This window comes from Penicillium griseofulvum (genome assembly GCF_001561935.1).
Source record: "Penicillium griseofulvum strain PG3 chromosome Unknown contig_84, whole genome shotgun sequence".
In the NCBI taxonomy this organism is placed as follows: domain Eukaryota; kingdom Fungi; phylum Ascomycota; class Eurotiomycetes; order Eurotiales; family Aspergillaceae; genus Penicillium; species Penicillium griseofulvum.
The window spans coordinates 978,469-1,000,887 of record NW_024467475.1 but is presented as its reverse complement, the minus strand read 5'-3'; the positions used below and the strand labels follow the sequence as shown (position 1 = coordinate 1,000,887).

At 48.0% G+C, this 22,419-nt stretch overlaps 8 protein-coding genes across 8 annotated transcripts; 2 read left to right on the top strand and 6 right to left on the bottom strand.

The window, feature by feature from the left end:
* Positions 1-565: 565 nt before the first annotated feature.
* PGRI_049220 (SIMPL domain-containing protein) lies at positions 566-1,294 on the bottom strand (the record flags this gene model as incomplete). Its single annotated transcript, XM_040792635.1, has 1 exon — positions 566-1,294. The coding sequence occupies one exon, from the start codon at positions 1,292-1,294 to the stop codon at positions 566-568; it is 729 nt and encodes a 242-aa protein (XP_040644602.1).
* Positions 1,295-1,462: 168 nt separating this feature from the next.
* On the bottom strand, positions 1,463-2,038 carry PGRI_049210 (GFA family protein; the record flags this gene model as incomplete). The annotated part of the gene is made up of 4 exons (XM_040792634.1): positions 1,463-1,713; positions 1,779-1,842; positions 1,893-1,939; positions 1,987-2,038. 4 exons carry the CDS (start codon positions 2,036-2,038, stop codon positions 1,463-1,465), a joined length of 414 nt encoding a protein of 137 aa, XP_040644601.1.
* Positions 2,039-2,596: 558 nt separating this feature from the next.
* On the bottom strand, positions 2,597-4,460 carry rlmA (SRF-type transcription factor RlmA; the record flags this gene model as incomplete). Its single annotated transcript, XM_040792633.1, has 3 exons — positions 2,597-4,135; positions 4,193-4,349; positions 4,405-4,460. 3 exons carry the CDS (start codon positions 4,458-4,460, stop codon positions 2,597-2,599), a joined length of 1,752 nt encoding a protein of 583 aa, XP_040644600.1.
* Positions 4,461-5,912: 1,452 nt separating this feature from the next.
* PGRI_049190 (DUF1708 domain-containing protein) lies at positions 5,913-9,308 on the top strand (the record flags this gene model as incomplete). Its single annotated transcript, XM_040792632.1, has 6 exons — positions 5,913-6,102; positions 6,168-6,325; positions 6,382-6,475; positions 6,529-6,757; positions 6,814-9,176; positions 9,229-9,308. The coding sequence occupies 6 exons, from the start codon at positions 5,913-5,915 to the stop codon at positions 9,306-9,308; spliced, it is 3,114 nt and encodes a 1,037-aa protein (XP_040644599.1).
* Positions 9,309-9,801: 493 nt separating this feature from the next.
* PGRI_049180 (ThiJ/PfpI family protein) lies at positions 9,802-10,672 on the bottom strand (the record flags this gene model as incomplete). Its single annotated transcript, XM_040792631.1, has 3 exons — positions 9,802-10,193; positions 10,305-10,542; positions 10,595-10,672. The coding sequence occupies 3 exons, from the start codon at positions 10,670-10,672 to the stop codon at positions 9,802-9,804; spliced, it is 708 nt and encodes a 235-aa protein (XP_040644598.1).
* Positions 10,673-11,146: 474 nt separating this feature from the next.
* PGRI_049170 (Glucose-6-phosphate dehydrogenase, NAD-binding) lies at positions 11,147-16,465 on the bottom strand (the record flags this gene model as incomplete). The annotated part of the gene is made up of 14 exons (XM_040792630.1): positions 11,147-12,048; positions 12,097-12,209; positions 12,263-12,452; positions 12,506-12,577; positions 12,626-12,692; positions 12,743-12,987; positions 13,051-13,076; positions 14,343-14,451; positions 14,523-15,179; positions 15,235-15,319; positions 15,370-15,567; positions 15,637-15,987; positions 16,036-16,056; positions 16,106-16,465. The coding sequence occupies 14 exons, from the start codon at positions 16,463-16,465 to the stop codon at positions 11,147-11,149; spliced, it is 3,396 nt and encodes a 1,131-aa protein (XP_040644597.1).
* A 1,856-nt stretch (positions 16,466-18,321) lies between these two features.
* PGRI_049160 (60S ribosomal protein eL33) lies at positions 18,322-19,103 on the top strand (the record flags this gene model as incomplete). The annotated part of the gene is made up of 5 exons (XM_040792629.1): positions 18,322-18,346; positions 18,486-18,495; positions 18,648-18,701; positions 18,765-18,907; positions 19,006-19,103. The coding sequence occupies 5 exons, from the start codon at positions 18,322-18,324 to the stop codon at positions 19,101-19,103; spliced, it is 330 nt and encodes a 109-aa protein (XP_040644596.1).
* A 922-nt stretch (positions 19,104-20,025) lies between these two features.
* PGRI_049150 (uncharacterized protein) lies at positions 20,026-20,734 on the bottom strand (the record flags this gene model as incomplete). The annotated part of the gene is made up of 2 exons (XM_040792628.1): positions 20,026-20,215; positions 20,274-20,734. 2 exons carry the CDS (start codon positions 20,732-20,734, stop codon positions 20,026-20,028), a joined length of 651 nt encoding a protein of 216 aa, XP_040644595.1.
* Positions 20,735-22,419: the final 1,685 nt, after the last annotated feature.

Sequence of the window (22,419 nt, the reverse complement as noted above, 5' to 3'; positions counted from 1 at the left end):
GAATATCTCTTCTCAATCACTTTACGTCGCAATACTTGATCTTTGTCCTTCATGGAAGATAGAGAGTCTAGTGCAAAGTGATGGTGGTGGTAATTATATCCTGATTCCACCCGCAAATGAGACATTCAGCGGAGAGGAAGAACAACAATTTCAAATGATGGTACCTTCATGGGCTAAAAGCAAAGGTCTCAACCAATGTGAAGACGTGATGAAGGTTTTTATCACCAGGGAGCTGACATCCTTTTCTTCTTTACTGCTCCCTGAAGCTACTGCGCTCAAAAGGTCTCGTGGGCAGCAATACCTTAGTCGTTCCTTCATAGGCAGTAATATTCATCTCCTTATAAACGGGTCATTGAGATCATCGACCCAAAGTGCTAGTTGGAGCACACGGAACTTGATTATCGTGACTGAAGATGAACAATGTGATATAGTTTAGTAATTCACAGGTCCGCCGATTACAAGCGATAAATCAAGATGCATTTCAGCATAGAACACACTAAATTCGAAAGTCCATTCTATCCACAAGCATTGTCCCCCTCAAGCCCGATTCTCCCATGTCCGAAACCTAAGTATCACCAGATCGATCCGTAGATTCAATCTCACAGCCACTTTCAAAAGCAACCTCCACACAGCAACGGAGCACGATATCCCTAGGCACCAAATCCACCCCACTAGAGTGCCGATACATAGATTTCTGTCTCTGATCCGAATCCACATCTGGCTGAATCTCCCTGATATGCACAGGCGTAACATCCTCAAACCCAACTGCCTCAGCATACTGATTCGCCTTCGCGACAGCATCAAGCACAGCCTCCCTGCGCAATCCCACACCAAGTTCATCCTTGGTTTCATCAGTGAGGAACCAGCTGATACTTTTCAATTTCACGTTTGCATGATCATCCGTCTTCTCAATGAATCTCTTCATCACTGAGAAGTCACTGAAGATAGCGGAGATCACGATGACGGCGTGGTAGACACGAGGTCTGTTGGGATCGATATCGTCCGTTGGCTCGGGGTCATACCAATCGGGCTCTGTAGCCGCGAGGTAGATATTGCGAGCAGTGAATGTTGATACGGCGCCGGTATTGCTTCTAGCCATTGCGGTGTCTTCGTTGACTTCTTCGTTGCATAGTGGCACCAGGAAGCCTGTTAGGTCCATGCAGGTCTCCGCGGCTTTGTTTGTGACGGCGTCCTCTGACTCGCCGCGTGATTGTATGGTGAGGTGGACTGCTGCGCGCTCTGGGTAGCGGCGTTTGGTGGAGTGGCCTCTCAGAGTGATGTTGAGCGAAGGCATGATTGATGATTTGATGATGAGGAGAGAGGAAGAGGATAGAAATACGGACCGGGAGTTTAAATAGTCAGGATACTAGTTGGACAAACATTGCGGACTTTCAGAGTCTGAAGTAAGACATGGATAGATATTTCAATTTCTTCTCGAATATAAACCATCTTTCAGTACAACTCAACCAAGGAATTGCTCCTGCTTAGCACCCTCAACAGCAGCAAGGTAAGCCGGACGATCCTTAACATAGAACTCGACGTCGACTTTGCCCTTAAGATTGGCTTCTCCTCCATCCAAGGTTCCGGCCTTAACACAAGTCACATCGGGCATGATCTCCAGTTCTGTGTAGATGCTTGAGCCGCAGGTCGGGCAGAAGAAATGCTTGTTAATCTTTCCACTGTTTCCAACTGCATCGTAGGAAGTGGGGGTGCCTTGAAAAATAAAAGAATGAAGTCAGAAATACATAAGAAGTTGATCGTGCAAGGTGTAGATTTACCCTTAGTCACTTTCATGCTAGTACGGGGGACGACCGCGTTGGAGGTAAAGGCACCACCGGACCACTATTTAGTATTAGAGATTATGTTTCAAATTGGTATAGAAGGCTTCTTACCTTCTGGCAATCGGTACAGTGGCATAGAGCAGCCAGATAGGTGTCGGCTGGTATATTGTTAGCTTTGAAGTATACAAGTATGATTTTGATGTACCTTCGACGGCGTAAGTAACGCCACCACACATGCAGCTTCCAGTGATCGTCATTTTGAATATAAGAATGTGTACCTTGTGAGAATCAAAGAGAAAGCGGGGTTAGAGTCAGCTTTTTATATGTCCCCGAGGCCGGTCATTTCGGTGTTTGGTCTCCGATCGAACACCGAAGTCAAGTAGGTTTACTAGTCAGGAATTGAAGGGCAGGGAAAAAAGATTGGCATCATTCCTAAAAACAAGAACCTGCTTTATATACATCCATTGAGTCAAAGTAGACCTAACGCCAGGTCTCTACCAACGCGACATTAAAGAATCAGAGATAGGAAATAAATGAAGGTAAAGTTGACACTGTTTATCACTTCCAGATCGTGAGAGACGTTGAAAAGAAATAAGAAAGGAAAATGGCGAAAGGAATGACAAAAACCAGGGTATAGAGGATACATGACTGAGCTTGATCGAACTAGAAATTGGAGACATTCAAATGCCCCCGGGGCAAAAAGGAGGTATGGGGTATTGACAAGAAAGTGAGATGGTATGTCCTCGGGGACAGTTGATCAAAATGCCAGCACTTTACAGCATGGGGACAAATTCCCCAGGGAAGCCAAGCATCATTCAGGTTTTCGGTTTTTTATGTGTACCTTCCCCTGCGGTTCCACCGTCTGGGCTTTTTCTCTTCTTGTCTTGTTCGTCTTCTCGAGAAAAGCTGGGACCGCTTTGCACTGCCGGAGTCGGGAAGGTGAGGGGACTGGGCAGCATGTTGGAGTCGGGGCCTGATCGGCCAAAGCCCCATTCGGGGAAGAAACTGGAAGGTGACGGGAGGAGTGCATCGGATACAAAGCGGCTCGGCAGGGCGGATATAGGTGTTTCAATGTTGTTCGAGTTATTCCCATTCGGATTTCCACTATTGCTGCCGTAAGAGTCGTTTCGCGTTGTAGAAACGGGAGGAGGCGGTCGCGCAAACGGATTTGGTGGCCCTTGCGCTCCCGCACTCAGTATTGCACCGGCTGATGGCGACGGAGGAGGTAACACGACGCCCGGAGGTCCATTTTCGGCATTTCCTTTCGCGGGCGTGGAGGTTTTGTTCCCAGCAGAATCGCGTGACGAGTCGGCCGTGGCACTGCCACCATCGGAGGTTTCGCTAGGAATCTGCACCTTCAACTGCGGCCGTTTGGATGGCAAGGGCCCACTATTAGTTCTGGATGGTGGTTTGATTTTTGGAATCGGAGCAACTGGCCCTCCACGAGGAGCCTCCGTCGCAGCTCTAACAGGCATTGATTTGGAACCAGAAGAAGCTTGTGGGAGTGATTCGAGCTTGAGAGAATGGTTATTGTGGGATTCATATGATCCCGCTCCAGCCCCGAAATGGCGGGCGAGCACCGATCCTCGATCATCAATAGGCGTGAAGATACTCCGTGATTTCGATAACGACTTCATTTGTGGCGGCGACTGGCTCTGCTCTACTTTCATCGTACCCGAGGAATCATCTTGAGGGTGCTCCGAGGTATTCCGTTCTTGGTGACTATCGAAACCCGGAGGCATTGAATTTCTCCCATGTTCCTGCATATATGCCTGCACGTGCTGATGGGGCCCCGGAGGCATTCCCACGGGATGGCCGTGCTGTTGGAAATGCTGTTGGCCCTGGTGCTGCGGCGGCATTTGCTGTGGTAAACCGTGCGGATGCATAGGAGGCGTTCCTTGGTGTTGTCCTGGCGGGTGTCCATAGTGCGCAAACTGTCCCGGTCGAGGTTGCTGGTTCATTGCATGAACATTCGGGTTGTACATGGATGGATTTGGCATGTATGTAAACGCGCCATTTTGGGGACCAGGAGGCGGCGGCGGTGGAGGTGTACCATGTTGCTGAGGACCTAGATTTGAACTGACTCGGCGAATATGATTCCTTGACGACGGACGCGAATTTCCTTGTGGTTGTGGTGTGCCATGACGTGTCATGGCATGGACCGGGGGTGACGCGGAAGGTGCATGATTCATGTGCTGAAAAGGCTGGTTTTGGAGGTGAGGGGGAATGGCGGGGTGGTTCTGTTGAACTGCTTGGATGTCCTCGGGGGCTGGTGAAACCTCATCTTCCTCCTCGTCATCGTCTCGCTTACCCGCGAAATCTTCCGGACCTTTATGCTCGTGGGGAGGACCAAACTGCAAAATTTACCCGTTAGAGATTTTCGGGATGTATCGAAGAAACCTTTTACCCACATATTGATAGCGACCAAGGGCATCATGCATATCACATGATGAGTACTCGTATAGTTTCTTGTTGTGACCAAAAATGATGACAGCTACGTCCACGGAGCAAAGGACAGCAAGCTCATGAGCTTTCTTAAACAGACCTCCCTTTCGTTTCAGGAATGTGCTATAGCGGATGCGATCAGCGACTAGAATGATCTCGAGTGGGATGATCAACTTACACTGAACGATTGCGGTCATCCTTGATGGCCTTGATCTCAATCTTTCTGCGACCCATGATGGGTGATTACGGGCGCATCAATCGCGCACCGATAGCAAGATTGAGGATAAACGGTATAGCAAGCCGCGAAGCGACTTGCGAGATACCTCGCGCGATTATTTTTAAATTACCCAAGGTGTAGAATCGACGCGACGACGATCCTAACCACGCACAGTGGTAGACGGGGGGTGTATGTGAAGAATCTTCGATCTTTGCAAAATATCTGAGGGATAGTAATAGATCAACAAAGGTATCTGAAACCAGAAACCAAGGTCTTTGGAAGGTAGGAAACCCTGTAGATACTTGAAGAGGAGGGGGGGGGGCTGGACGCGTGGAAAACAATGACCCCCCGGAATTCAAAAGAGGTGAACCCGAGGAGAGATGTTAATAATAATAATAAGACAAAGAAATATAACAAAAGTAAGTAAATGAAGAAAGGATGATTGACGATGCAGGAAAGGTTGATTCTAAAGATAGAATCGAGGGAGAGGGAGAGGGAAGATTTAATTGCTGAGTCATCCATTTAGGCGCCGTTCTATATTTGGCCTTTCACGAAGTACATTTAGTCGATTTAGTCTTGTCCCTGTGCTCAGTGGAGTCTGTCCTTTTAGTTCCTATTGGATAAGTTTACTTTTGATATTCTCAGCTTTTGTTATGGGGAAAGAATATCGAATCCAATCAGATTATATTCAAAGCTATCTAGTACTCTGTAGGCTAGACTGTCCATCTACGGACAAGTGTATAAGTCCCTTACTCTATAAAGAGTAAAGCGTCAGATCTGTATAATCTGAAGCCATCTTACTCTGTAGATTAAGTTGACATAAAAGTACATAACATCTATGAATATTTATTGTGCGTAGACTAATAACTAGATTGGGCTGATATATCGACACGTCTAAACTTTCAATAAAAGCCCTATAAACCCATACATATAATACCCTTGGATCCTTAAAACCCAAAGATGATCATTGTTTGTATCATTCACTCAAATTCCTTTCTCAATTCCTAGTTCAACTTGAACTTCAAAAGGTAATATTTAAAACAAAAAACGTTGAAATCCTTTGTGTGGATGCATCTAACGGAGTCGAGACTCGCGGGTAAGTTAGTCTCGTTTACCCCTGAGCCTGTGAATCGCTTCGTGTTTTTTTTTTTCTTTCTCCCAACCAATTCACTTTCTCTCGTTTGTACCATTCACTTCTTTTTTTTTCCTTTTTTGTTTCCATTTTGTGCACAGATTAGATCCTAGGGATCTTTTACTTTGTCCTGCTGTTACCGGGGCTGCAGGACATCCCGGACACGTCTAGACGTTTTAACTATTCACTCGGTCTAATTACCGTGTCGGTTATCTGCATTGTTATCATTTGAAATTTCTGCTAATCAGTTGTTAAATAGAAGAGAAAAAAAAAGCGGACCCTCAATTTATCCCCACAGTCCGAATTCTGACAATCAATTCTCAGTCGCATATCCGACATGTCCTTCTTTTCTCGAGTGTTTAGGGGCAAAGACTCCACTGCAACAAAGAAGCAGGCCAAGCCGACCACCGCCCTGAACACGGCCCCTGCCAAACCCAAATGGACCGATGCCTGGCAGCGGACAGAGGTCGCGCCGGAAGAAGTCCAAGACCTTGTACGAGGGTGTGTGCATGAGCTCAAAGCCCGAGGTAGGTGGATTGTTATCTTGACCGTGGTATACAAAACCATTCGGATTACTGATCATTCGCTGCAGCTCTTGACACTCCGTTCCTCCTCCTACCGTTCCGTCCTAGCTCAGACCCCAGTGCAGCTCGCACATTCATTCGCAATTACTTTAATCAATCTTTCGAAAAGGGCTCGCCTGTCAATGGAGATGCCTTGTCGCAGGAGCTTCGGCTCACAGAACCGATGGTGGGGAATAATGTCTTTTTCCAGGGGTTATCAGGGGACTAACGTCATATCTATAGGTTCTATGTGGAGTGATGAAATGGTGCTGGAGCAGACTTCCGGGTGGTGTCGTCACTTGGGAAGCATATGAGACGTTCAAGATGGGCGAACATGGTACGCGAAATGGAATGGAATGCGGGGAATACACGCGCTGATGAAACCTTTAGATTCGGATATGGCCCGCGATGCTTTTTCCACTTTTATTCCGATCGGCGGCGATTCAGATGCACGCACTAATATTATTCTGGACTTCTTCGACCTTTTGGCTGCCATTGCGGCTCATGGAAAGTCCAATGGCTTGGGAGGCCGCAAGCTTTCCCGATACGCTGGATGGTGGGCCTTTGAGCATGTCGATACAGGCAATGGCTTCGAAGCCGCCTATAAGAATTGGGCTATGTATGGATTTCCATTGACTTGATATTTCCAGATCCTATTCTAACCTCAATCTCTAGTGCCGCTGATGCTACGAGTCACTTGTTCTTCGCCTACCTTCGTTCGTTGTCTCCCGATGTCCCTCGCGGCGTGAGTGGTATCTCATCCCTGCCTATTTCTCTCCAATCACTCGTTGAAGCGACCGAATACCCTCCTGAGACCCCGACTTTGCTGCAAGTTACGACTACAAAGGTGGTTATGATTGTGGAGAATGTTTCCCCGACGCCATTTTCTTTATTGCGACGCGCCAAGAACTTTGAATACCGCGACGATGACTGGCACCTGCAGGAGTTTGCCAATTACGAAGATCCCGTCAGCGCATTGACTGATGAATGTCTCCGTGTTCTCAGATGTATCTCATCTACGAACCAATCCAGCGTCTCGAGTACCAAGCAGTCCACCAGTTTGCGGGATGCATCTTGGTCTCGCTTCGAGGATATCGGGTTCGGTGGTTCGATCGACTCTGACCCGGAAGATGACGCCAAGGACGCTGCTCCGCCGGCCACTGCAAGGACGGCAAAGAGTGGATCTGCCGGGGGCTTGCAATCTGTTCCTCAATCTGGAGGAGGTGACCTTGGCCGTCCTACCACCCCCTCGTGGGCAGACTTCATGTCGTCCGGATTCGCGGATGAAAACAAGGGCAACGTGGGCCCTCTGCTCTTGCCTCCTGATAAGGTTCTGCCCCCTATTGCCTCTGTACGTGGCATGAGCTCTCAATCGCACAAGCGCTCTTTGGATATCGAGCCGGCTCTCGAGCCTGCTGAGCTGGCGAGTATCAACACCCTAGACATGGACGACTCCTTCTGGTGGGTTTGGATCAGCAGTTTGTCTGGCGATGAGCCAGCTGCCCGCAAGGCTGTGTTTGGTCGATGCGCGCTTCTCGAAACCCGCATTCGGGATACCAAATGGCTGATCCTTGAAGAGCAGGTCAAGGGTGCTGCTCCAGAGCCTGAGGCTGGTGCTCAGATTGTTGAGAAGAAGCGATTCTTCAGCTTTGGTAGCCGTAAAGGAAAGCTCAATCGCCGCAAGTCGTCGGCCAAGAAGGTGTCCTCCTCCATTGAAGAGTCGTACAAGCGACCCGACAACCAGGCTCCTCACAGCAAGACCAGCATCGGGCCGGATCAGCACAAGCGGATCCAGGCAGCTGCGGCCGCTCTGCAAAAGAAGCACCGCGAGCAAGAAGCGGAGGCCACAGAGAACCGTGGCGCCCCCGAAAATAGCCGCTACTCCAAGACCAACTCGGTCATGACCCTTCAGCCTGCTATTGTCAATGAGGCCTCCCAGGCCATGAAGTGGACTAAGAACTACGATAAGGGTGCCTTCAGGGCAGCATATCTCAGTGACACCCGCGCTGGTACTGGCCAAGTAGAAGAAACTCAAGACACACCAGAGCCAATTTCGAAGGAGCCCGAGGAGAAGCCTACCACGCCGTTGGCATCTCTTCCAACAAGCACTGCAAAGAGTGCTCCCCCGCCACTGGCTAAAGAAGCTGCTGCTGCTGTGGCCACCCCTCTTCCCCCTTCCCCTAAGGAAGCGCCAACTAAGTCTGTCAACGCCACCACTCCAGAAGAAGAGAAGCCCACCACAAAGCCTGCTGTTGTTGAACAACCCGCTGAGCGTCGGGACTCTGTTGACGAGGCGGGTAAGAAGCTGAAGAAGAAGACTGGCAATTCTGCCTTTAAGAGCATGTTTAGTGCCAAAAAGAAGCCCGAACAGCAGCCTCCTGTGAAGAGCACTGACTCAAAGGAAATCTCCAATGTGGCAGCTGCCCGTGCGGCCCTGGAGGCCAAGGCGAAAGCAGCTCAGGAGTCCGGTCCTATGAAGAAGAAGCCTCTCCCGAAGGCCATCGCTGTTGCGGTTCCACCTGTGGCTACCGAGGCCGTAAAGCCCTCGTCACCCCAAACTGTTGAACCGGCCAAGGAATCTGTGAAGATCGCAACCGTGACCCAACCCTCCACCTCTCTGAAAGAGAACGGCGCGCCGCCCAAGACTAGGCGCGCTGTTGAGTATGATGCGCTCTCGCGCGTTGGTACCAATGAACGCGCCGCGGCCGACCAGGAGTTCTCCAAGTTCGACCAGGGCCCCTTGACTGAACAGCCTGCTTTCGTCCCCGCGGATTCTCCCGTGGACGTCGCACCTACCCCACAAGAGACCGAGGTTCCCCAAACCCCGACCAACGGCAATGGTATCCGACCTGAGACGGCTACTTCACCCGAGTCAACTGAAGCTACACAGGATCGCTGGAAGGCGATCCGCGAGGCTGCAGCTCAACGGGCTGCCGCTGCCGCTGCCCATGAGGAACAGGCACGTGAGCACGAGACCGAGAACACCCGGACTAGCCAGTCAGAGCGCACTGACGAGGGAGATACCAGTGGAGAAGAAAGTGAGTACTAATTTCATTCCCTAAACTGACCCTATGCTAACAGTGTTCACAGCCATTGAAGCCCGTGTCGCCCGCATCAAGGCCCGAGTGGCCGAATTGACCGGCAACGTGGAGGATGGACAAAGACGCTAGTCTACGATATCCCTACCACTTTCCCGCTTTCCTTTGTCCATTCTTGATTATTTTCCCCCCTGGCTCTCTATTCGCTCGTGACCCAGTATGTATCTTTTGTTAATCGTATACCCTTCCTCCGACCAGACATTGGTCGTGTTTGCTTATTGAGCGCGGTCTGAACAAGGTCCTTCCATCTGGACAAACCGACGAATACTGCGATACGATTGATGGATTCTTTTGGTTGCGTCTGTTTATTTTTTCTTTTCTTTTCAAATGTTCTTCTCCTCTGAACAAATATCCTGTCCTGCTTGATTTCCTCCACCCATCTCTCGAATCTGGGCTATCTGTTTTTTTTTTATGTCTTGCTCTATTCCCCTTTCGCTACTGCTATTGATTCTGGTTTCGCTACCAATCTGAATTCAAACTATGTAATAAGAACTTCTCTACATCAAAACTAGAATAGAGCAAACAAGTAACATGTATCATTTTCTGTCTAATTCCTAACCCTAACTTACAACCCCAAAGCCTTCAAAATCGCCTTCCCAACTCCACTCGCAGACCCAGGATTCTGTCCTGTAATAATAGTAGACCCTGTCCCAGCTGCCTTCCCAACAACAACCATCTCCCCCCATGCCTCAGCTGCCTTAACATACTTCCCACCCGTAACCCTACCAAGCTCCGTCTCAAGCATAAACGGCATCGCGGAAGATAGTCCCACGGCATCTTCCTCTGCATTCGAGAACCCAGTCACGCTAACACCAGAGATAAGCGGTACACCCGACGGCGCAGTTGCATTCAGTAGAACACATGGAGCGTGGCAAACAGCCGCGACGGGTTTGTTAGCTGCCGCGAAAGTCTGGATCAGAGCGAGTGAGATCGGGTCGGTTGTTAGGTCGAACATTGCTGCGTGATATTAGAAACTGTAGATGTAGACGTAGATGCATAGGTATATAGGTGTATAGTGTGCTATACACCTATAGCTACATCTATGTAGTTAGGAAGGGAACAACTTACGTCCATGTCCACCAACATAGAAAATCGCATCGAACTCTCCAGCGCGCGGAAGCATATCCGCCAACTTGTGCGTATTGCTCCAGAGGGCTTTTTGTTCTTTTAGGAATTTCTGCGCGACAGGGTCTGACTCGGACATCTTGACTGATGACGGGTCAAGGGGTGCTTCGCCTCCTTTTGGGGAGGCGATTGTTAGGGAGACCTGTTTGTGCAAGACTTCATGGGGGTGGGCGAATTCGGGCTGGAATGGTTAGCTGAGCTTCAAAGTGTTAGGAATGTAGTTGGGTACGTACTAGATACCAGCCGGTTGGCTTGCCTGTGGCGTCGATTTTGTCGTGGGAGGTTAGGACGACGAGGACTTTTGGTGTCATTTTTGCTGTTAATTTCGATTTGGATTGGATAGTATGAATTGGATAGGATGAATTGGATAGGATGAATTGTGTTTAATGTTTTGTCTTGATTGAAGAGGGAGGCAGCTCTGGGAGTCTCTATATGCCGCCGCTTCCGGCGATGAGTATGGATGTTGTAGTATCACTATCCCGTCACTGACTCCACTAAGCTTATTCGATTGATCCAATGAGGTTGGATGGGGAGAAGATTGTGAAGTAGGAAGATCTATGGGAATGATGTAACATGGCACAGGTGTAAAGAATTAATATTAAACGTACATCATCACAGTACTATGTGCAGATACAAAAACAAAACTCCTAGATGAAAGGGTTCACTGTACATGACTCTATCAGTGTGCAACATCTCAACCTTAGACAAGGCATGCACCGGGTATCGAGCAAAAATCAATATTCATCGCAATGGATCGTAATTTTGCAGCAGCTTTTTGAGCTTGCTCATAGTACATACCGCAATCGGCGGGTAGCCTCAGCCGCGATGAGAGCGCTTATTGCCCCGATGAAGAGACAAATGGAGATAGCATTAAACCGATCCTTGTCCAGGTTCATCCAATGCGTATCAGTAGTGTTTTCTGCGTTATCAGGTGCGGGTGCTGCGCCCGGTTCGAGGATGCTGAAGACAATCCAGCTAATGAAGGTGCCGACGAATTGGGGAAGGGTCGTGTACACATTCAGCACGCCTAGGTAGATTCCTGCCAGTTCACCTGTTGACGGGATATTGGATGAGTGTTCTTCCTCGTCGGTGTCGCTGTCGAAGGAATCGCGGTGGTTCAGTCGGAGGACATCCAGTTCGGTGTCAGCGGCGGAGTTGCGTAGGCTGGCTGAGGTGATCATCGTCACGCCGGATCGTGAGGATGGTATGGCGGGGGAATAGCCACCGCCCATTGTTAGTTTGTTGATTTCCACGCCCATGAAGGCGAATGGAGCCCAGCCACTGATTGCCCAGGGGATACCGCAGACCGCTACGAGGAAGGTTGCGAAGGCGCGGGACTGTGCTAGAGGGGCGAAGATCATAGTGGCGGCGAACATGATCTGGGAGATGAGCCAGGCGGTTTGCAGGTCGGGTCGGATTGCGGTGAGGTATTTGAGAATTGCTGCAAACCCTGGTGGGGGTCGTGCGGTGAAGCGTGTTCGCTTGGTGTCAGGTGGTAGGATGCAGAATGGTAGGAGGACGGAGCTAAGGAATGTGATAGCAGAGAAGACTGTCAATGAAAGACTGCCCACGCGGCCGACTTCACCAAGCATATCTGTTGCTTTGTCCATATCGTCTTTTGGTACTTCATATCGGAAGTACGTCTCGCCAACCCAGGTTGTACTGTAGAAGAGGAAAGGGAACCAGCCTATTTGATGTTAGAATTGTTGATTTCCCAGGTGCGAGATTCCCATACCAATCCAAGCCCAGAATTGGGCCCAGCAAATTGCCTGAATCCGAGGCGGCAGCTCGAAAGTAGTTTTGAAGAGCTGAGAGAGGACCTGGATAGCACCAGCACTTCCGTCATCTCTGTCATAAAATATTAGTTAATGGCAATAAGCATCGGTTCGAGTACAACCCACCTTGCCGATATCAGAACTCGCTCTTTTACCGAGTATGAGGTGATAGCCACTGCTACCACCAATGAAAAAGCAGCAATCACTGTCATCTGCTTGAACTGCGTATCTCCAATGATAGTACCAAAGATACCAACAGTATCTATGGCACCAACCACATAAGCAAAGAGTTGACCGATGGCAGACATTCTCCCGGCTATAAAGGTCAGTTAGGGTTTTGAGGCTGAGACATATGGGGAAAAGCCATACCCCAAGCGGATCCAGCTTGTTGTGATGGAATTGGTAGTGTATCCACAATCAGACCGCGACAGCACGCTTGAACTAAGACATTGTAAGCCACTTTCAATTCAACTGTCATCTACCACTTACCAACGTTGATCGAGAAATCCACTGCATAGATACTCAACACAGCCAGCGCAATTGTGCCATTTTTAGCCTGTAACAATTAGTTTCCAGTAGATCAAGAGTGTTCCAACAGATATGTACCTTTTCCGGATCTTTAACAAACAAACCAACGATCTCTGTCGTCCACCCTAAGACGAGCAGACAGAAAGCAACAACAAAAGACCCAAAGATCATGAAAGGTCTACGCCGACCCCATTTCGACCGTGATCGATCAGCGATAACCCCAATAAGAGGCTGGATAATCAACCCAGACAACGGGCCAGCAATCCACACCAACGAAGTCTTAGACTTCGTCAAACCAAGCTGAAGAAGGTAAGGTGTACAATCTAGCTAAAGTCAGTGATTATCCCGAGTCCCAATTAGGACTATTTGCAGTGGATAGCTCTTACAAGTCATCTCAGTACCCCATGTGAACCTATTCCCCGAACCAGTTAGCCACAGACACAATCCCTGTAATCCCCCGTCTCAAAAAAAAGAGACCATATCCCGCATCGGACCCCCTATACCCAGAAAAAAAAACAGAAGGATGATACGCACTGCAATCCCACCAAACTAAACGTCAAAAGCGCCATCCTGGTAGACTCATTCCGACCCCTGATGGAGGGCGTCCCCGCCCACCTCGCAGCCTGTGGCATTCTAATTATCCACGCGCTAGCATGCACTCAGGTTTCCGCGCCGAATCCAATATTGTTGGGGGGCCAGTGACGGCAGTTGAAAGCGCTGGCAAGAGACGCGTAATACAGAATCAGGCGAAAGAGTGTGGTCTAGCAGCTTCGGGGAGGCGCTCCGGGATTCAGAAGGGGCCGGGGTAGGGGTCTGTCGGTCCGGGAAATTGTGTCGCGTGCCTTTCGGAATTGTTGGGGGAGCTCGCGGGGGCCAAAACGGCGCACGGTACGGAGGTCGTGGTTCGTGGTTTGTTGACAGTGCAGATTTCCAAGGTTGGGACGTGGGTTGCGGAGGTGTTAATGGTTGTTTATGTGTCCGAAAGCGTCTATGGGAATTCTACTCCGTACGTAAAATATGTTGACAAGAGAGGAGAGAAAATCCGCCTTGGCCTGAGCGTTTCTATGCGGGACCCCCGGCCTTATCGATTTAATTTACGAGACCCGCCTTGGAGGTCTTTCCTCTGCCGATCCGGCTTTTCTTTATGAGAGCCGATTCGGCTATGCATGGGAATTTTATACGTGTTATTGTATGGGTTAATTCTACTATATGCATTGAGTTTCTAGCAGTTTGTTTGCAGCCAAGTAGCCCTGGCCAGGCTAGAGGGAGCTCAGCCTTATGTCAGCCACAATGGGACCCTTTTTCGCTGATTGGCTACAAAGGATGATGTAATACAGGAACATCCAATTATAGAACAAGGGGGAATTGAAGACACGGGATTATAGTGGAACGTGCACTCCTTCGTATAGGGGCTCTACGAAGAGAGTACAGGGGTATATTATAAGAGTGATTTTGCTTCTTTTACTGTCTAATAAACAAAACAAAATAAGGGCGTAAATATCTTTCATTGCGTGCGTCGCATCCAATCCTAATTTCGAATTGGTCCCGAAAACATAAGTATCACAGTATGACACGACTCCTGCCGGCCGACCAGAGTCAAGAAAATAGAGATTTTAATTCCTTCGTATCCCGAATCCGCTTCCCGTAATCATCGTAAACTATACTCCGAAAAACCTACAGCCGGTTGGGGGCCGAGGTAGTGACCGGCCACTGGTAGCCAGCGGCATCGCTGAACTTGTAGCCGTATGAAGCAGTGAAGTCATCCAGGACAGCAGGTCCACGGGAGCCTAGAATCATTGAAAATTAGCTCTGTCATGGCTAGAAAGGGAAAGAGTTAGAAAAAAAGGGGGGAACTCACCGTAGGGGTACTCCATAGGAATGATCTCCTTGTTGTCATCCAAGTAGTGCAGAAGGGGACTGAACATGCGCCAGCTGGCATCCAACTCATCGTCACGGACAAAGTTGGAGTGGTCGCCCTTGAAGGCATCCAAAATCAAAGATTCGTAGGCCTCGGGGATCTTGAGGTCGGAGAAGCGGCGGCGGTAGGTCAAGTCCAGCTCGGTAACCACCGTCTGCATGGAGAGACCGGGCAGCTTGGAGTTCATCTTGATGTAGACGGACTCGTTGGGCTGAACACGGATGACAAGCTCGTTACGGGGAATGTCCTTGAAGATACCGGAAGTAACATCCTTGAACTGGATGCGAACCTCAGTCTTCTGCTCGTTCAGGGCCTTTCCGGCCTTGAGAATGAAGGGAACACCGTCCCAACGCTCGTTCTTAATGTATGCAACCATCGCGCAGAAAGTCGGGCAACGCGACTCCTTGGGCACGGTATCGTCCTCCAGGTAACCGGGCTTGCTGCCGTCGAGGGAGCGGCCGTACTGGCCGATGATGACGTTCTTGGGCTCAATAGGATCCATAGCGCGGAGAACACGGACCTTCTCGTCACGGATATCCTCGGAAGAGAAAGAAATGGGGCGCTCCATGGCAAGCAATGTGAGAACCTGCAGAAGGTCTATATAAATTTGTTAGCATCTTTATTCTACATCTGATCAGTGCGATATACGTACGGTTCTGCATAACGTCACGGATAATACCGAACTCATCGAAGTAACCTCCACGGCCCTCAGTGCCGAAAGGCTCCTTGAATGTAATCTGCGGCCATTAGAACCCATATTCCGAAATGAGATCATCTCATCACATACCTGAACGTTATCGATGTGGTGACGGTTCCATGTGGCGTTGAAGAACTCGTTGCCGAATCGGAGAATTAGGATGTTCTTGACCATCTCCTTACCGAGGTAGTGATCAATACGGAAGATCTCATCCTCCTTCCAGTTAGGCTCCAAAGCCTTCTGGAGATCGCGCGAGCTCTGTAGGTCCTTACCGAAGGGTTTCTCGACCTATTAAAAAAAAAGAATAGGTGTATCAATATGTGGTTCGTTTCGGGCAAGCTTATCCAGGGAACTCACAATAATACGAGCGAGACCACTCCTGGGGTAGCAGTTGCGCTTCAACTGCTCGGATACGGTAATGAAGACACTGGGAGGCAATGCCATGTAGAACACGCGGTTCTGCTCCTTCGATTGGCGCTTGTCCTCAATCTCCTCGAGGTGCTTGTTCAAGCCGATGAACGAATCATCTTGATCGTATTGGCCGGAAACGTAGGTGCACATCTTGCAGAACTGATCTAATTGATCTTCGATCTCCTTTGTGGGAATCTTGATGTACGAGCGAACGCGCTTGAGGTATTCTTCGGTGTCCATCTTTGTCCGTGCATATCCGACGATCTTAATGTCCTTGGGGAGGAATTTGTTGCGGAACTAAAAATGTCAGTAAAAGCTAGAATAGTCAGTAGAAATAGCACATACAAGGCCAAAGAGTGCAGGGAACTATCAATTGGTTAGTCAAGAGTCACCGCATCTTTGACAGGGTACGAACGGTCTTCTTCTTCGCCAGATCACCAGATGCGCCTAGTACCACGATGATGGTATCATCTTTAAGTTCGACGGTGCTGAATGCAAAATCCATTGTCAGTATTTCGTTTAATTGACCAAAAGAATTTGCATTCGCGACAATGGGGTTGAGCGGGAAAGCTCTCTGAGCAGAGAAAGTCTGCTGAAAAAAAAAACGTCCAAGGAAGGGACTGATAAGGTGAAGGATAATCTCCAAAATCGCAATGTTGAGAGGGGGCAAGTTGAGGTTGAATTGAGGCAATGAACTTCCGTTGCCGGAGGGGAGGGGGAGTGATGTCAGAGACACAAGAGGAGGGGGAAACTCACCCAGCACCATGACGGTCATCGGTCTGGTTAATCACACTAGACATGTTGCCGCTTAATATGAATGAAATTGTGGGAGAGATTGAAAAAGAAGAAAGGAATGTTGAGAACAGGATCCGGCGGAGTACTTTTTAACGGAAGTTCACAGCTTCGGCTGGTGGGGCTTTGCTGTGCTTTGCTGGGCTTAGGTATTGTATGTGTTTTTATGTGTTTTATGACTTCAAGGTATTAATTTGTTTTTTTTTTATTACATTTTTATTTTAATTTATTTTATTACTTCAGATGATATAGTAATATCAAATAGCTATTTTAAATTCTCTATTTAATCACCTGAAACCTCCAGGGCTACCTCGTGGCAAATTCCGGTCAACTTTCTTATATCAACCTTGAGAAGTCTTCTAAACTCCGATCTTCCATTGCCATTGACCTTGAACTTTACTAAAATCCCACGGGATCTTACCCGTTTTGATTATCAACCCCGCGCAGATTAGAATCTAAGACCAATGCTGCTTACGTTCGGTCTCGGGTTCGGGGCGATACATCGGAGCAACTGTTAAGCCCGGAGCCTGTCGCTTATTCTTCTAGCAGCTCTTAGAAGAAAGCAGGGGGTGAAGGTCATCTGACCAGAGATGCAGTTTTATAGCGGATCTGCCAAAACAGGCTGAATTCAATTGTGGAGTGATACGTGTCCATAACCATGTTGTTAGATATTGTATACGAGAGAGTACTCCATGGTTATATTCAGAACTTAGTTCGTATACTATATAGTCCGGAGTACGGAGTTCCCAAAGCGGAGAATTGGCACAATAAGCCACCGCATCGAGGGGAAGGTTGCAATGCAAATCCCCAATGTGTATCAAATTAAAGTACCGAACTTGCAAGAACAGGTATAATACGACGTACCTTGAGCACGCAACTTCGATAAGAACCTCGACCGGTGACCCAAATCGTGGGGACGGATCGGCGCATTTGTCATTTTCTTGAGCCAGACGGATTCTATTTTCCCGAGCCTGTCTTAAGTCCTTCTGTTTGAGGGCTTGCAATTAACCCGATCTACGGTTTGAAGTTCCCAAAAATTTGGGATATTAACCGTTGCTACTTGGGGGCTATACTACCTATTGTATACGACACTATCTATACTCCACACTAGTCTTCCTGGGTTCTCTCGGACGAGTCTTGAAAATTGCCCAGTTTTTATCAATACCCGGTCTTGGATGTAATCAGTGATTCCCGACATGGTGGGGCAGGATAAAGGGACCTCTAGATTTCCTAATCAGTGGTCTCGGTCTGAAGTACAGAGAGTATACCTATGCACCAGATTGCTACCCAGAGCATGTCGCTCTAGATGGTTATATTTTGAAGATATTAATATATTGTTTGTTTTCAAAGAAGCTAGGAAGACAATTCTTCACTACCTGTTTAGACTATAGCCTTTGCATATTGCGTTTAAATGGAACATTCCTTGGATGGAACCCCTGTCGTCATGGGTTAGGTTTGTCAGGAAAGCTGGGATGGATGCGCCGGGTCGGACTACTGTAGCCCGAGTGGCAGAAGAAAATACAGGGCGGTAAAGTCTGGATCGGAGAAACAAAAGTCCAAAAGCTTATCTCATCTCATTCTGCCTATCTAATCGGAAGTAAGACCTAGAGCGGTGTGGTTATCACGGGATCTCGCTTAGCCCTGAGTGTCACGTGGAAATGTGGCTCGCTAAGATCCCGTTTGGGCTAGGGCGAAAGCCAACACACCGGCTGGAAATTGATTGTGCGCCTGACTCTATCGAAGCGACGACAACCACGACAAACGGGAACGACTTTTGATCTTGCGGGTCATTCCTTCGACTTTCTTTCCTTGCCCGCTCCCCAGAGAAACGCCGACACAATGCCTTCGGAACAAGGACACCGCCGTGAGTGAATCCCTCGAAGTTCTTATCGATCGTCGTTTTTGGTGGTCTCGAAATCGCAAAGCCGCATCTCGAGCAGACACCTTGTGTGCGATTACGCTGGATAAAAAAATACATGTGCTAACTATTTGTTCTCTTCTAGTCTACGTCAAGTAAGTTATCACCGCACTTTCATCGTCGCATTCAAAGGATACATCAGTTCGATATGGAGGACCGATTTGGGGGATACAAGACATCGCCACTCAAATTGAAGCAACACACACACGATATGGACAGAGGATTAATACGAATTTCTTTTTCACAGGGGACGCCACCTGAGCTTCCAGCGCAGCAAGCACGCCCTCACCCCCAACACCAGGTACTTACACCCTGCGCACAATTTGAATACTCGATGAATGGAATCTGATATATGGTTATACAGCTTGGTCAAGATTGAGGGTGTTGATGACACCAAGTCCGCCAAGTTCTACCTTGGCAAGAAGGTCGCTTTCGTTTACCGTGCTAAGCGTGAGGTCCGCGGCTCCAACATTCGGGTGATCTGGGGCAAGGTCACCCGGCCGCACGGTACGTGAATACAACAACCCAGTCTGAAGGCCATCTTCGAATGGACCCTGAGTCTGGGAACCTTGAACTCGAATTTTGTTTTATCTGACTCATTCTAGGCAACTCCGGTGTTGTGCGCGCCCGTTTCCGCAACAACCTCCCCCCCAAGTCCCTCGGCGCTACCGTCCGCGTTATGCTCTACCCCTCCAACATCTAAACGGCTTCTATGTGTTGTTTTTAGTGGGCGATTCCCTTCTTCGCACAGACGGTCAGGCAAGGAAAAGTCGACGGAACGAGCCGATGTTGATTTGAGGTGATGGAGTTGGCGGGTTGATAACGTTTTGTTCGTGGGAGAAGGCAGGGCCAACAAAGCCCTACGAATCAAAAAAATTTACACTTTCATAGCTGTGTCGACCCCAAGATACTGGGAACGAGCTTCGTCTCGATATTTCTCCTTGTTCTTACAATTGGCGAGCATGATGTGTCTGGTCGCGCAGCGTCACTTCTCCCATTGTGTATCTGACGCTTAAACGCACCAAATTCCATACCATTTCAAATTTCAACAGACCGGTCAATCGATCCGCTTCTTCGTGCGTTCTCTGCGTTCGTCCGTCTTGTTTAGAAGAAATTGCATTTACTTGCTCTGGCTCCAATCTACCATGGCATGTTTGCGAACATAAATTATACTCCCATGGCAAGATAAGCAAACCTCGGGCGTAGTATCTAAAAATTAGCTATATATTCCGTATAGCTCCAGCACCCATAGATCTTGTACGGCCTGGTTGGGTCTGGTTGGGCCTGATTCCCCAGGTTGTGAAGTGGATCCTCCCCAGTCGTCAACCACCTAAAGTAGAGAGCACTTTTTTTTCTTCTACTCTATTCAAGCGTATACCAGTCTTCTATGTTCTATGCTATTTCAATTTCAATTCCTAAGTGTAAATCTTGGTCTTCGAATTCCATAGAAAAAAAAAACATACATATATATATTCTAACATAAATCCGATCAGAACTCCACTCCAACCGAAGTATATATATCCCGCATAACAAGCAAACCAGGTATCCTAATTCCAACACCACATCCCATCATAACCATCATGAATCTTACAAAGTTTCCCCGTGAATCGATTGTCTATGCGCTTTCAAATTCTCCCGTCGACTTGAAGCATGATCACACCGGGGATGAGGACACTTGTAAGCCCGTGGACTAACATGCTGAGTCTCGATATGTCGCATGAGGACTCCTTTGCGCGAGAACAGACGCCCATATCGACAATCCCTCCATTCACATTTAAAGGTTCCGTAATCGTCGCGGTCCTTGTCCCTAGAAGTCTGTTTAGCATGTACATACGGTTACGATAGTCTGAGGAAGAAAAAAAATTATACACACTTTATTCTGACTGCGCGGCGACAGGAACGATGGGGCATTTTGGTATAGCTAACTCCATTGCTGGTATCGTCAGATGGAGGTGTCTCTGTCATGGGTGTTGACACTGGAGGCTCGTCCCAAGGACTGGGACATCTGGCGCCGTAGAGGCTTGCTGGGGAGAGGGCGGGTCCGGTGCCGATTGCCGGGGTTGGAACGGATCTTGGACTGGGGTTGTCGATGGATTGTTTCATGGTGGTAGGGTCTAGGTACGACGAAGGAGTAGGGGACATCACAGTTCCAAAAGGAACAGGTGTAGAGGGAAATTGCGAGGAGGGAAATTGCTGGTAGTTGTATGAAGGATATCGAGCGGTGTATGCAGGAGAATGAGGTCTGAAAAGAGCCTCGGACTGTTTGAAGTTGAGATACTCGGTACTCCAATTCTCCAATTCAGGATTCGGCCACGAAAACGCGGCCTCTGGCATACTTGGATTGTTGCGTGTTGGCCACGCCATGATGTGTATAATCGCGGGCCTGAATGTAAGGAGAGCCTGGACGTAGAGAAAAAGCGCTGGTAAGATGGAGACAAGTTATTGGAATGATAAGTGGGCGGTTAGATGGAAGAATATTTCTCTGAGCCGATGAAGGGTACTGAAGTATTTATAAATCTTGAGTTAGTATGACTTTGGGTATACGGTAGGCGTCACTAAAAGACGCACTTTAGAAGACTACGCATTACTGGTAGAGAAGATGGGCAAAAAAAAAAAAGAGAAATGAAAAAAAGGTGGAATCGACCTCGGCCAGACTGACGCAACTGGGTTGACCTCCGGGATTTCTTCCAGAAGACCCATCTTACCTTCTAGAAGACCCAACCTACCTTCTAGAAACAGGGATTATGTCTCTGCGTCAAGTCAACGTCCAACATTGCTAAATGGAGACGGGCACAATTTCAAATATAGCGGGGGTCATTGGTCGTGGCTTTTCTTTTAGTGGGCTGAGCATCAGATCCCCGCCTCTTAGGGTCCTTGGCTACAGGAAAATCATTATTTGTATCCTGGGTGTCTCAGTCTTCTAGCCTGGAGAATTGGGAAATTAACGTGGTAGAAGGATCATTTGGAATACGATATAGATGCAGACTGCAAGCCAACCATATCGACATAGCATATATAAAAGGAATTGAAAATGAGGGACGAATAGTGATCGACGATACTCAACTGGATTAGGTTGTACTAGTTCATATGCGGTATAAGGTGTACTTTTACTATGGGGTTATGGAATTATCAAGCGGCTGAAGCCTTGACGTACTATTGACAAATTCTATGGACCCGGGCGTTGGAATCAACCTCTGTCCAATACAACGAAGTTGTCCTGATCGGCTGCCACTTTTTTTCGGAATGGCAGGGCTTATTATACGAGAGATCGGCGCATTCTCATGGTTAGTTTCTTTTTCTTTTGTCTTTTAAAAATTTAGCGCATATTTCTTCGTCTCATTACTGCTTTTTCGTCATGCCGTTGGAATATGCATGACAATTAATGTTTGTTCAAAAAAAGGCCTCACTATGTGCACTATTCATATAAATTGCACGTTGATGCGAAACAGGGATCTAGGGTTACATTGCATTAAAGAGGTTTAGCGCTTGTGGGGTGAAAATATTATAATATCAAAATACTATTAACAAATATCTAGTCTAGGGCCTCTAATAATTTAGTTATACATACGAGATATTTAGAGATCTGATATGATAGAAACGTCTGTCAAGTTAGGGTTCCGGGAAGATTCCACGATGTTAATTTACCAGATGGGTCCCGCATTTACCCCGGAAATTATAAAGAGCCTCACATATGACGCCAATTGTGATTATGTACATGTGATGCGACATATGTTAGGCTCGTATATGCACAAAATAGGGGCGCAGTTCAGCTGAGCTGATATTATTTTTATTTTTATTATTCCTACTTCTTAATTGGTCCATTTCCTGCTTCCAATCAAAATATCATGCAATAATTAAAAACTAACATTCTGGGTATCACCGAATATCCACATCAAATACCGATCAACTATAATCCAAATTCTCTGACTCCAGCAGAGTATTTCCATTAAACTCGCTCCGAATGAGCTCTTCCTAGGTGCTTGGTCATGTTGTCCCGTCTACAGAAGAGCTTTCCGCAG